Source organism: the organism of the source record quoted next (assembly GCF_019968955.1).
Source record: "MAG: Porospora cf. gigantea A chromosome Unknown PgA_NODE_510_length_16103_cov_347.873, whole genome shotgun sequence".
In the NCBI taxonomy this organism is placed as follows: domain Eukaryota; phylum Apicomplexa; class Conoidasida; order Eugregarinorida; family Porosporidae; genus Porospora; species Porospora cf. gigantea A.
The window spans coordinates 1-13,738 of record NW_027151739.1 but is presented as its reverse complement, the minus strand read 5'-3'; the positions used below and the strand labels follow the sequence as shown (position 1 = coordinate 13,738).

The following is a 13,738-nucleotide window of genomic DNA, read 5'->3' as shown; positions in this document are numbered from 1 at the left end:
ACCTATTCTGCCGATTGTAGTGTCTCTCGTGGGTATGTCAGGACTATAGTAGCTCCTGAATGTACTGTCCTTTGTTGACAGACCACTTTGACATGTATGGCAAGACGGATTGAGATTTCTGAATGTATGTACAGTGAAAACATTCAAATGAAATTCTGCGTGGATATTGTTCTCTTCGGGACATGGAGGAGTCAGATTCGCAGCGGTGGCTTACGCAGAGATTATAACCGCCTTCAAGAAGTGTGCCGGAGGGCACACAGACGTCGTGGTGATGGTCCAGTGCTGTCCAGAAAAGACTGTGCTCCGCATTGGTCGGGACGAGGCGCTGTCACAGTCTTCTATACGAGCTTGGGTGGTGCTGCAGACGGTGGGGGAGGAACTGTAGTCACATCGCAGCCTGCGCTGTTCCACGGTGATGTTGTTCGGCAGGGAGGGCCTGTAGTCTTCCAGATGGTGAGTGATTGTGTGCTTCCCCACAGAAATTGGACACGCTCTGGGACTGCTTCTGTCAACCAGGGTGTGTCGCGGGCGCCATCCGCCTGACCAAGAGGCACGGCAAGCCCGCCGTACAGTTGGAGTCGTGGACCACTTGTGGAGAGGACTCTGTATCTTCTCTAACGACTGAAAACGTTCGAGTGTTACCTGAAGGAACCGCGCTGCTGAACCCCCAAAAACAAGGCTCTATCTTCTTTCCATGCACGGACCAGCTCCTACATGGCTTGCAAAAGAACCAGGCTCGTGAGCTCCGCTTCCAAACACAACAGATTTTGAATATCTGGACCTCGAGGTCGTCCGAAGAGACCAAAAGACATTTGTAAGCTGCAAGAGCAATACCGATGGCTGGAGCCTGCGATACGACTTAGGAGAGACTGAAGAACTGTCTCAAACCAGTTCTCCCTCCGCCGAGAGCACATTCCAGACTCGTAGACTGCTCTCAGCCCTGAAGTTCATGAGCGCCCTGGCCCCAAGTGACACCTGCGCCAATCTCATGGACCAGGGAGGGCTGGTGCTATTTGCAGAGGTTGCGAGTGAACGGGACCCTCGGGAGGCGACGGCCTCCTGTGTGTGTCTGGTGGATAACGTTTATCTGTGATGTGCTTAGTGGATAACGTTGACCTTTTACGACGGTGGTAATCTTCATTTTCGATGGCCGAGAGCACTCTGGCGACGACTGAAGCAGTGTCCGCGGCGCCGATGCTTTCCGTGCACGAGCACGACGCGGAGGAGAGCGTGCTGGATATGCGCGACCACATGGCTGCCTTCCCGCAGCGGCTGCCGGCAAAACCTGAGTGGTTGCTGCACTGGTGGTACTCAGAGGCTCATCCCACCGAAAACGACCTGATTCATGAAATCGGTGGTGATTCGCTGTTCTACATCAACGGTGATACGCTGCTGCTGAAGTTCCTCTTGGATGAAGCGTTGGGCAATATGAGTGAGAAGCCACAATTCCTTCGCTTTTTCTACGCGGTTGAGAGGTACCTTCTGGACCTTTCCAACTGCGGAGGACACTTCAGCCTACTTTTTTTCGACGGTCTCAAGCCTCTATACGACGCCAATGAACAGCACGTCTTCTGGTTCGTGCGTCAGGCTTTCATTCTCCACTGTCGCGTCTCGAACATCGACTGCATTAAAGTGTCGTCCTGGTACGATCCAGAATACACACAGCTCCTTTCCACCGCGAATCCGAACGCACTCCTAATAGACGACGGGACCACCTGTCTTAAACATGTGACGGACGAGAAGGAGCGCCGCGAACTGCGCTTCCTCCTTCTATCATGTGTGCACGCGACACTGCGCTCATCGGTTGTTGTATCCCTCCTTGGCCTCACCAAGCGCATGGGACGCAAGTATCTGTGTCCCACACTGCTGCCGGACATGGCACTGTCAACGTTAGCGACCTCTGTGGATCCTCGGGCTGAGGAGATGATCAACGAGAGCCTGGAAGAGCAGGACGATGATGAGTCCTCGTCCCACCCTGTCTCCAGCGACATCCGTGTCGCATGTCTACAAAGCCTTCTGCAGGGCATCGACGGGTGTGAAACCAGCGACGCGTTCGTGATCGTCGTTATGAAGCTAGTCTTTATCACCATCCACTTCCAATCCACCCTGTCGCTCGATCAACGCGCCATGAAGGGATGCTCCGTGCATCTCACAGCGGCAGACGAGTCAATTTCGCTTTCCGACGCCCTGAACTTCCTCTTCGCTATGTCTTCAGGCGTCCTTTCGAGCTTTCTTGTACGAGTCTGCGGCCTCGTTCCAGAGAGTGTTGTTGACTTTTTCGACTACAACCTATTCAGTTTGGTGACACATCAGGTAATGGCATCCAGGAGCACAGGTGCGTTGTGCATTGATGAGTCTAGCCAGAAAGCACTGGAGTCGTCGTGGAAGCAGATCGGAGGCTCTGATCTCTTCGATATAGACTTTGCTTGCTTGAGCTCCACGGTGCTTCCGGATCTCCCCGTCATGACTCCGTTGGAGGACACCGAGTTGCTTCCCATGCAGAATCAGTTCATGAGCTGCCTCAACGTAAAGGAGCAGATGCCAAGTGAGTTGCCGATAGGTTCCCTATGCAGAAACGCAAATCGTGGATGACGATTCGACAACCAACGACGCCTTCTTCTCTACCCACCGTGCGTGGGATAGGGCCTTGGGTGTCGATCTCGCCCATGACCTGATGAAGACCCTAGACGACGCCGAGCGTGAGGCTGACAAGGCGTACATCGCCCGATTCAAGGGCACTGCAGAGGCCGCGATGCGTAAACGACGTGAGCGAAAAGAAGCACGAGCGGCCAACACCGTTGAGTTGACGGTACAGTCTCTGGGTAACAAGGGTTTGCACCATCCAATCGTGGTGGTTGAAGGCCGGCAGCACGTATGGAATGCTGTCGTGGAGGAGACAAAGTCCAAGCGTCACGACATAAAGGCTAAGCCCAAGAAAGGGGCAAAGCTCTCCAAGAAGGACCTAATCATTCAAGCCAACCAGGAGGCGAATAAGAAGGAAGTTGGTATCAAAGACGACGAACGTCTCAAAACTCTGGAAAAGCGGTGGAAAGGCATGCTCAAGGTTCACGGTCCGAACCCTGACAAGTTTTGCCTGGCCATCCTGGTGATGTGCGCAGGGAAGGACCGCATCATGGACTCCTGCATGGACTTTCCCGCTGTCTCGAGGATCTTGCTGTTGCCCTCCTCACAGTACACTCTACTGCGCCGCATTCTAGAAGACTCGTACAAGAAGATTACTAGTTACAGGTCCAGGATGTTCAGCGCGGACAAGGACATTGAGAAGGTGCGTAAATGCGTGGAGGTGCTGTACAAGTTCTCCTGCGACTTCGTCAGGTGTTACCTGGATCTACTTACCGGCGATGATATCAAACTGATCCAACGGCTGCAATTCGGAGTAGGGTTCTACCACGCTTCTCAAGCTGTGTACGCCAGATGGAAGTCTCGAATCCTCGAACGTGCGAAGGAGACCAGCGACGCTGCTGTGTTGAGTGCGATCGCTCCCCCCAAAACTCGCCAGCTCACGACGTATGTGGACAGCTGTTACGAGGACCCCGACGGCATCCCGCTCGCTGACTTCCGCATCGCTGCGGAGAGTGAGGCTACGTTCCAGCTGCAGTTCATGGGTCCCACCATGGACCGTACTCTGGGATCTACGAACGACAGCCGCGTCTGCTTCCGACCCGACGCATGGCAGCGGGAGCTGCTGGACATCGTCGATCGTCAGGAAAGCGTGGTAGTGGTGGCACCAACGGCCAGCGGCAAGACCTTCATTTCGTATTACGCCATGGACCAAGCTCTACGCCTCGATGACTCCTGCCTGGTAGTCTTCGTAGCACCGTCGAAGTTCCTGGTTCGCCAGGTCTATGCCGAGGTTTACGGCCGGTTCCGCAACAAGCAATATCCAAAAACTGTCCGGATGTGCCTCTCGGGCACGCTACTCGCAGAGGCAGCCCAAAACCCAACAAAGTGCCAGATTCTTGTTACACAGCCGGACGTTTTCGAGATGTTCGTTACATCCGTCATTTATCGGGACCTGGTGAAGCGCCTGAAGTATGTCGTCTTCGATGAAATCCATTCCATTTCCCAGGAGTTGGGTGTCAGTGATGGGGACCAGTCTCAGGGTCAGAAGTGGGAGACGCTGCTACAGTGCATCCCGTGTCCTTTCCTGGCATTGTCTGCTACGATTGGTAACCCTGTCACCTTCCATCGCTGGTTGGCTGACATCAAGCATTTTAAGGACGGCAAGGTTCATCTCATCACCCACAATGAGCGGTTTGCTGATCTTGAAATGCTGATGTATGACTCGCGAGGAGGAGTCAGCGACCTGTATAGAGTCAATCCCTTTGGACTGCTTCACTACAACCAGGTGCTTCATCAAAACGTCCTGGCGAACTTCTACGTACCTCCCAAGGACGGATTAGCGCTCTTCCTCGCACTGGAATCGATCCTCGCAGATAAGGAACACCCGCTGGCTGTGGAGTGTCGCGAGGGCATGGAACCCAACACGTATTTCTCTCAATCGTACTGCATAACCAAGCGTGAGTACCGAGGCTTCGTGCAGCGCTTGATGGACTGCATCGCCGAAATGGTGACCAGGAGAGTGCTTACTCACAACGACTTCAACCGGTTGATTGACACCTTGCTGCGGGTCGGCCGAGCCCAGCAGGAGCGTATTCCCGACTGGGACGCCAAGCGATGCGGCGAGCTGGATGACGACGCTGACGACGGGGTCAAGACACTCGACCTTGGGATACCAACCGCGAAACAGGCCGAGCCTGAAGCCCTCTCAACCGCCGTTCTCAAGGATTTGCTGGACGACGAGTCTGCTGCCAAGTCGCCCTACCTGCACCCTGACTCCTTCATTGACTTCATCTTCGCAATGGACAACCTGAAACTTCTGCCGTCCATGATCTTCAACTTCAATCGTTCGGAGATGCGGCGTATTTTCAATGGAGTTGTGAGTGGGCTGCAGAGTCGTCAGTACGACCACTACTGGGGCACTGAAGAGCGCGCCCACAAGACCAAGTCAGTGAACAAGAAGAATCAGGAAGACTACAAGCAAGCCCTGCTCAACTACGAGGCTGCCCTCAAGATGGCGAGCGTATCCCGCAGCCAGAAGCTGGATGGCAGAAAACGCATAGAAACCGGAACGGATGCTGGCACGGACCTTCCGGTTGCGCCGGTGGCCCCTCCGGTGGACATCTCAGAGGAACACAACTCTCTGTTCTCCTTTGCTGACCGAAATTCGCAGGTAATCCACTCGGAGGTCTATGACACCATGGTGAATGACTTGAGGGGCTACTGTGACGACATCCTAATCGAGGGTATCAAGCGTGGAATAGCTCTACACCACGAAGCCATGCTTCCTGGATATCGCCGCGCCGTTGAAATCCTCTTCCGCTACAACTGCATCCGCGTGGTAATCACGGCTACCTCCCTGGCTGTCGGTGTACACATGCCTTGCAAAAGTGTGGTATACCTCGGCGATTCACTTCTCTTGACGCCTCTCATGTTCAGGCAGACTTCTGGTCGAGCTGGCAGAAGAGGATACGACTCTTTCGGACATACGTTGTTTTGGGGTACTCCGCCTCGAAAGATCAGGAGGCTGCTGTCTGCTCCTTTACCCATCCTCACGGGTGAGTTCCCTGTCACCAGTGCTCAGACTCTTCGGCTACTGCAATTGCAGCAGCGTACATCTGAAATGGCAGAAGAGGAGCTCATCCTGTCCAAGGACAAGAAGAACGTAAGGGACTTATGGCCTATGTACGCAGCGAAACCAGCCTTCTGGTGCATGCGGCGTGGATCATGAGAATGTGTGTTTGTCGATTCAGTCCTTCTACCTCAGTCCGCTGTTCGGTGTGAAGAATGCCGTGGAAGCCCCCACTCCTGATGAAATTCACCGCTTAAAAGCCCAGAGCCGCGTCGCCTTGCGGTTCACTATCGATTTCCTGCGGCGTATGGGAGTCGTTGCGGAGGACGGCATGATCGACGGGCTGAACTCTTTTGTGACGGCGTTAATAGCCGCGGAACCCAGTAACTTCGTGTTCGTGTCCATGCTGCTACGTGGAGTGCTGCATGGCTTGGTACGACCTACGAATGAGGATCCAGAGATTGAGCGCCAGAATTTCCTGGCAGTCCTGGGACTGGTTTGTCGAGTCTTCCACACTAGGCCCATCTATTCTTCTATGGAGCTGAAACGCATGTTCGCTCAGCAGGATGCTACTCTGGAGCCATACGACCCAGTATTCAAGCACACATGTGACGCAGTCGAGGAGGCCATCTCCGAGTACAACCGCACCACCCTGCAGGTAGCGCGGGGCTACGCACGCTGCATCGGCGCCGTCGACGCAATTGCCACTCGAAACTATGAACTCCCGCTGTCGGGTGTGAGCTTCAGCCGGACTGACACCCAAGCGACTGGGTCGCGGTGGGAGGCGTTTCTCGCCAGTCGCCGTGTTCGTGGTGACGACCGTCAGGCAGTCTCACCACTCGTCGCATCCAGCGGCTGCACGGACCTGGAGATGGCTTCGCAGGACCAGCTGCTGTATTGGACGAAGGAACATGTGTACATCGACACGTCTCTGTTCGCGTTGATTCCTGCAGCGGACCAGCAGTTAAACTCCTACTTCTACAAATTCGTGACGGCCGACAAGCCTAACCTCAAGGAAATGATCTACGACAACTCGTTACCTGCGTCTGAGGCCTGGTTTGTCTTAAAGAAGTTCACTACGACATTGAACACCGTCGCAAGAAACGCAGGTCTTCACCGTGACGAGAACCCTGACGCTGAACCGGATGCTGTGCAGCAGACACTCTGCAGCCTGGCCGAGAAGGCTGCCAGTTACGTAGAAAATTTATGAGTGGAAACCGTTTTCGTAGTCTTCTTGGGCTTCAGTGTTGAAGGCAATCCCAGAATCTAGCTCAAGACTTTCTTGTGTGTGCTGTTTAAGTCCATCCTGAGCCTTGGCCTTTTTCTTGGCAACTTTTTGAAAGTACACAGCGCTAAGGCTGAGGCCCAGCAACACGATGACACTGCTGGCGCTAACAAGACCTGCTACGGCGTCATCTGAATCTGATGGCGAGCCCGTGGGAGTGACAGGTGTCGTGTGGTTGTCTGTAGAATGCGTAGTCGTCGTGCCAGTGCAGCTGGGGCACTTCGACACGAACACGCTGAAGAAGCCGATGACTTCCTCAGAGTTATCCACAGAGCCAAGTCCGACGCACTCTTGGTTTCCGAAAACTCCCACTTCGCATCCGAGCATTTCGGAACAAAACATGGCGCATTCCATCAGTTGTGACGTGGAATGCGTCCCGATGACATTTCCAGCGAGTCGCGTGTGAGGGAGAGTGCACGTGTTGAGATCACTAAAGCACTTCGCGCGTGCCAGACTGTGTGTTGCCGCCCGTGTACTCACTATAGAAGGAGGCATGTGAGCATCGATATCATCGTTTTAGTCACTGTCAAGGTCACAACGGAGCGCGCTGCTCGATCTCCAGAACCTTCAGCCACAATTGGGACTGCAGCCGGGGACTTCCGCCGAGATTGGCCAACAGCTGCACACACAAGTCTAACTCGCCCTTCCGAGCCTGCTCCGTCACAAGCTCAGTTATGGACTGCACACCGCCAGGCTGGTTCAGAATTTCGTTGGCAAGCCGTGCTTGATTGGCCTCCGGTGGAACTCTTGGCAATGGCCTGGACGGTGTTGGGAGGTTCTTGGCGTCAGCAAACGTGTCTAGCGTTCTTTGGGTCGGCAACGGAGGCCTGCTGGCGCTGATTCCGCCCGCATCCTTTAATCGTTTGGGGGGCGGTTTGTTTATAGGGGCCTGTCGCTTTCTTGCCCGCGAGTCGGAGTCCTGCACCACCATCTTTAGTCCGTGGCGGGTCAGCGCGTCCTTTACGACATCCTCGGCCTCCTTGGTTAAGGTGCGTCGCGTGCAGTCAAGTACTCGCATGTCAGGGGTCTCAGCGGACTCGACTGACGCTTTCAACGGCTCACACAGTTGCAAGTCTTTGATGACGTCGCGCATAATTCTGTGTCGCTCCTGATAGGCATTGACCTCCATCACCGACAGGCGCGCACAATGCCTGCGGGAGTGCGCCCGGCTGGGCTGCCCGCACTTGGAGCAAAATGCTCTGTGGGAAACCTTGGCCGTCGGATCCACAGCCACGCCAGGCGGGATGCGAGGCGTACCGTCGATGATGTCGATGAAGGCGACCTGCGACGTTACGGGCACTCGGATAGTTTCCGCAGGAAAAGGACACGCAGCCGAGTCGTGCAGCGGCATGTGGCAGTTGTCGCAGAGACGGAAGGCATCCTTAGGCGCTTTGAACGCCGTGTGGTTAACTTTTCGAGCTTTCTTGACGTCAATATTGGCAGCGTTGTGTGTCTGCACTTCGACCTCGTGCTTTTCTTTGAGCGTCTGCATGAGCGAGAGGAACGCGGAGGGAAACAGAGCTTGAAAAGCATTTCTGAGGTCCTCTTCAAGGCTCTTTTCTTCATCGTCGATCTTCCGTTTCTGTTCTTCAGCTTCCTTTTTTTTCTCCTGTTCCAGAGTTTTTTGTCGTTTCTTCTCCACCTTGGCGTCATTTTCCGCCTGGCGAATGAGAGCCTCTTGAGCCTTCTTCTGTTGCTGCATCTCTTTCAGCAGTTTCTGCTTGTCCCTCTGGGCCCCCAACTCTTCTTCCAAGGCTTCTTTATCCAATTTGCGGCGTCGGTCCTGCTCTTTCAAAGCTTTGCATTTTGAACACAGAAAGGTGATCCACTTGTCAGGCGTCACCTTGAATCCCCGTTTGCAGAGTTCGTCATAAAAAAGTGACGAGGGCCTGAATCGGGTGTATTCTGGAGGGAAGCAGTCGTTGCAGAAACTCGTTGGGCACTCAGAGCAGTGGATCAGCAAGCCTCCGGCTTGGCTTATCCTTCGGAAACAGAGGCAACACTCATGCCATGGACACATCCATGACCGCTTGGGGAGCTCTGTGAGGCCTAAACAGCTGCTGCGATGGTACACCTTCGGGCATGTAGAGCACTTGATGAACGCGTCCTCATGCGGCTCGTCGCTCTCGGAGTCCGAATCGGACAGGCTGGCCGGCCTTGGCTCCTTCTCATTGCAGAGAAAGCAACGCGTTTCGTGCACGAGCACCTTCTTCTCCTTGGCGGCCGCTGTTTGCCATGCTAGCGGATTGTACAGCTGCTTGGGCTGCCGACGCACCCGTTGGGTGCGTCGGACTTGCAGCGATGGGAAGGCAGCGCCGTCGGACAAGTTGGAGAGCGACAGAGCGTTGCTGTCCAGGCCGGAACTCTCGGGAAGGTCGCGATCTGGAGTCTGCGGCGGGGTCCCAGTGACGGATCTGGCTTCCTCTTCATCCTGAGCTTCTTTTACTGATACAAAAGCTTCGTTGTCCTGAGCTTCCTCTTCGTCTTCGCTGGCGTCCTCTTCTTGTTCAACAATGGCCACGCCATCCGGGATCTCCATACGCTTGTGGTTCACGAAGTCACGTAGCGACCAGAACTTAAGCTGCAGGGGGTAGGGTTGTCGAGGCAGTTCGGCGTCGGGCATGTTGAGTTTTGGGTAGAAGGGCTGGTCACTGACCAGCCCCTCGTGCACCAGCCTTCTGATAAGATACTGCACGGGACCTCGCCCGTGATTCAAAAGTTTTCGGATTTCCTCCGCGCTCATTTTGTCATCGGAGTCGTTGGGCTCGTCAAAGACGGCCTCGGCGTCTTCCTTGTTGACCTGGATGAGCAGCTTGTCCATCTTTAACTTTTGTTCACGGCGGAAGGCCATGCGTTCCTCTACGCTCCACTCGGTAGCGAGCTTCCAGATGTGCACGTGCCGGTTCTGGCCTATTCTGTGTGCCCTGTCAACCGCTTGCAGGTCAACGAACGGGTTCCAGTCCTCGTCGTACAGGACGACGTGATTGGCCGTCACGAGGTTGATGCCTACTCCTCCAGAGCGCGTGCCGATTAAGTACACGAGGTGAGTAGACTCCGAGGAGTTGAACTCTCGAATGTCAAGCTCTCGGATCATCCGGTTGGTGGTTCCGTCCAAGCGCATGTAGGTCCAACCACGCCATTCACAGTACCGTTGCAGCTCGTCCAGCACCAGTCGAAACTGGGAGAAGACGAGCACTCGGTGCATCAGCCGCTTTGGCCCTTGGACCTTGGGTTTGCGACCGGCTCCACCCGCCTTGAAACGTGCAGGCGTCTTAGGCGTGAGGTCCTCAATGAATGGAGCGACCAGTGGCATCCTTTTTGACAAGTCTAGGGAAATATCAGCTCGTTTCGTCTGCGGAACTGGAGAATCATCAGACTCCTCGATGATTCGTGTTTGGCGTCTGACAGGCGGCGTGTCATCCATGCCAAACTCCGCAGGATCCACTGGTGAGCTCAGCTCAGAATCGGGTACAACCTCGTCAATGACCTTCGGAGGAGGCAAATCTGTAACAGTGAGCATGTAATCCTCAAAGTTGACGTCGTCGTACTCCTCATGCAGCCAGCTCTCCTCCACGTCAATCTCCTTTAAACTACCGATACGAACGGGGTCTTCGTCCAAATCTACAGGTATTCCTTCTATGATCTTTCGTTTTTGCTCGGAGTTGAACGCGTCCGCGGCCTCTCGGTTTTTCTTTCTCAACACGTCCTCCCGGTTTCGCTGATAGGACTCTACATAGGCTGGGACGTAGCGAGAGTTCTCGCGGTGCAGCTGGCAGAGAAGACGGTCCAGGAAGATGAGCTTGCTGCTCATGTTCACGTGCTCCCAGCCCTCCGCCATCTTGAGCTTCTCCACATTTGCACTAACGAGGGCTTTCATGGTTTCGTCTTCCACTTGCTCCATCAGTTTCTGTAGTTTCTCCTCTTGATGGTGGAAGGCGACCATTCCTCGAGGGTGGGAGCAACAGATGCGCATCTTGATCACAGTCCCAAGCAACTTGCGCACGTTCAGGTTGTCCAGGTCCTCTGTAGATATGAAAAGCAACAGGTCATACCACGTTGCTGTACAGGCGTTCATAGGCAGCCAAACCTGATGCTCGATCTTCTTCGGCAGCGAAACTACGAGGTCCTTAGTGCGTCGTAGCATCATCTTCTGCAACAGGCTCGAGATGGCTTGCACCCTCTGCTCGTCCATCTCCGTATCCTGGATGTCGTTGGCGGACGTGAAGACCGTCGTCTGGAAGGCGGCTTCGAAGCTTTCTGAGTCACGAAGGACCGTCGGGAAGAGGAAGTTCAGCAGTGTGAACAGCTCGCGAACATTATTCTGCAGAGGAGTACCGGTTAGAAGTACACGCATGTTGGCTGAAACGCGGTCGAGAGAATGCCGAACGCGTGAAGTTTGGTTTTTTATCTTGTGAGCCTCATCCAAAATCAGGCAGCTCCACTTCATGTTGTCAGCGAAAAACCACTCTTCCGTGACGCAGGTCTCATATGTGGTAACCGTGATGTCGTAGCAGCCGTCCTTGGCGACGGGGTCGTTCATGGAGTGCGCCCTTTCAGCCTTGGATCCACAAATCTTGGTCACTGTGAAGTAGGGGGTGAATTTGCGGATCTCCTGCAGCCAGTTGCCCACCGTGGATAGCGGCACAATCACCAGGTGAGGCCCGAAGATGCGTCTAGCCCTCAAAGCGCCCAGAAAAGCTAGTGTCTGCATGGTCTTCCCAAGGCCCATCTCGTCAGCTAGTATTGCGCCTGACTTCTCCGCGTAGGCCTGCAGCAACCACACCACACCTTTCTTCTGATAACCGCGAAGACTGAGGTTTTCTTTCAACAGCGTAAACCCCTCGGCACGAGCCTGCCTCTCAATTCCTTTGAAAATGGAGGCGAACTCGTTAGGGTCGTCTGGTGACCGTTCCGAACCCGCCTTAACCGCTGCTTTTTTGATACGTGTGAGCACGGCAGACTCAACGAACGGGGCCAGGAGACGTCTGTGTCTCCATAGAAAACGGCTCCAGCCCGCCTGACATTTCCGCCGCTCCTTCATGATGATGCTCTGCCGCTTGGTCGATATCTGCCGCCTCTCCTGTTTCGAGAGACGCTTGTGTAACATATTCTTCAGCGGGTCCTCGCCTTGGCAAATGGGACATCCCCACTGGTCATCGGCGGTGCCAATGTTGACAAACTCCGGGTCAATGCACTTGGGATGAAAGGACTGGTCGCAGAGGTCACACCCAAGCAGGCGTCCTCCTTTCTGACAAACGTAGCAGATGGTAACATTCCCTAATTTGGTCTTGCCGAAAGTTCTAGACTGCACTTGACTACGGTTTGGCTTGGGCTTGAACGCATCGGGGTCACACACTGGGCAATACCAGCTGTCCCCCTCAGGGGTGTCTGTCATTTTGAGACAGCTGAGGTGCACAGAGCGTGGGCAGCCATCACACAGCAGAAGTGTGTCGTCGATATCATCGCGCTGGCACTTGTAACAGAACTCGTCATTCTCTTCGTCTTGCTTGCACCCAGGACACAAATATCGCTCGTCGTCGTCGTCGCTCTCCCAAATCCCCACGTTCCTTAGACAGGAAATGTGGAAGGATTTCGTACATGCCTCACCGGAACCTGAAAAACTGTGAATGCAAGAGATGAACGGCAGACTTACATGCTAGGTCCACGGCCTCATCACGGCAAATATCACACCATTTCTTATGACGTTTGCCCATCGCTAGCAGAATTAGGCAAAAAAATCCGGAAATCCCGGCCGAGGAGATATGGCGTGCATGATTTCCTAAAGGCAGTCTTAAAATGCGCCTGGGTCGTAAAAAATGCAGTGCATCAATGGTGGTGAGAGTCGGGCTGCTGCGTATTTCACAATAAACACATCTGCAATAAAATGATCGAGAGGGAGGAATGAGCTGTGAGTCGAGCTTAATATCCCACAAAGATCACATGAGTACATTGGTTGAGGTTTCACGTTCCAGCTTCACAGTGTGGAAGATCGCCAAACACCCGATTTTCACGAATGTCAGAAGAGGTGGCACAATCGAAGGTTGTTGTCGACGGCTCCACACCCGTAACCGTTCTTCAAGTGCCTAAAAAGGTAGCCGACTTCTGGCACTTGGCTCCTGCGGGTAGCGTTCTCGGCGCGATGGAGGACGTCAACGGTCACAGTTGTCTGACGGTGTCGCCTACTTCCATGGCACTAACCCAGAAGATAATAAACCCTGCAGCGAAGGACCTTATCAATCTCAAGGCGCTGGGCGCGTTGCGAGGGAAGGAGCAGGTGCGAGACGGATTGGTCTTGCTCTCCGAATCCGTGCGGCCAGTGGAGGAAGTGAGTGAGGTGCAGTTCGCGCTCAGCCATGAAGTGCGCGGCTACGTGAAGATGTCGTGTGACCCAAGTAAAGCGTCAAGTTTGGTGCAGGTGCTGAAGAAGGATGCCAGCAGGAGCACTGTGGAGAGCAGTCTGCGCGAGGAGGCAGGGGGACTGACCCAATCACGACTGTTCAAGTACTTCGACGCTGACGGCGAGCCGATGCCCGTCACGAAAAAGCGCGCTCGCGGCGACGGTGCTGTCCAACCAGATGATCTGCGGCGATCGCTGTTCAGCATTTTTGAGGAAGACGATCGTGCAGACGCAGGGTGGTCTCTAAAGGACCTGACTCGGTTGACAGGCGCGTCGCAGAGCGCAATCAAGACAGCACTGGAGGGCATCGCGGACCTGAAAAGAGGCGGAGAGGGCCGCCGTGCCGTATACTACCTCAAGGCTGAGTATCAAGGCAAGCAGTCTTAAGGTCGAATCATTTGAA

General features: G+C 54.5%; 3 protein-coding genes across 4 annotated transcripts; 2 read left to right on the top strand and 1 right to left on the bottom strand.

Moving 5' to 3' along the window:
* Nucleotides 1-1,146: 1,146 nt before the first annotated feature.
* Nucleotides 1,147-6,863, top strand: KVP18_004883 (uncharacterized protein; the record flags this gene model as incomplete). The annotated part of the gene is made up of 3 exons (XM_067957924.1): nucleotides 1,147-2,545; nucleotides 2,574-5,746; nucleotides 5,775-6,863. 3 exons carry the CDS (start codon nucleotides 1,147-1,149, stop codon nucleotides 6,861-6,863), a joined length of 5,661 nt encoding a protein of 1,886 aa, XP_067808032.1.
* A 607-nt stretch (nucleotides 6,864-7,470) lies between these two features.
* On the bottom strand, nucleotides 7,471-12,652 carry KVP18_004882 (uncharacterized protein; the record flags this gene model as incomplete). Of its 2 annotated transcripts, XM_067957922.1 has the most annotated exons (2): nucleotides 7,471-12,551; nucleotides 12,592-12,652. In XM_067957922.1, 2 exons carry the CDS (start codon nucleotides 12,650-12,652, stop codon nucleotides 7,471-7,473), a joined length of 5,142 nt encoding a protein of 1,713 aa, XP_067808030.1. The 2 variants fall into 2 exon arrangements, with proteins under 2 accessions (XP_067808030.1, XP_067808031.1); XM_067957923.1 differs by lacking the exon at nucleotides 12,592-12,652 and having other exon boundaries at nucleotides 7,471-12,333.
* Nucleotides 12,653-12,951: 299 nt separating this feature from the next.
* Nucleotides 12,952-13,722, top strand: KVP18_004881 (uncharacterized protein; the record flags this gene model as incomplete). The annotated part of the gene is made up of 1 exon (XM_067957921.1): nucleotides 12,952-13,722. The coding sequence occupies one exon, from the start codon at nucleotides 12,952-12,954 to the stop codon at nucleotides 13,720-13,722; it is 771 nt and encodes a 256-aa protein (XP_067808029.1).
* Between the last annotated feature and the right edge of the window lie 16 nt (nucleotides 13,723-13,738).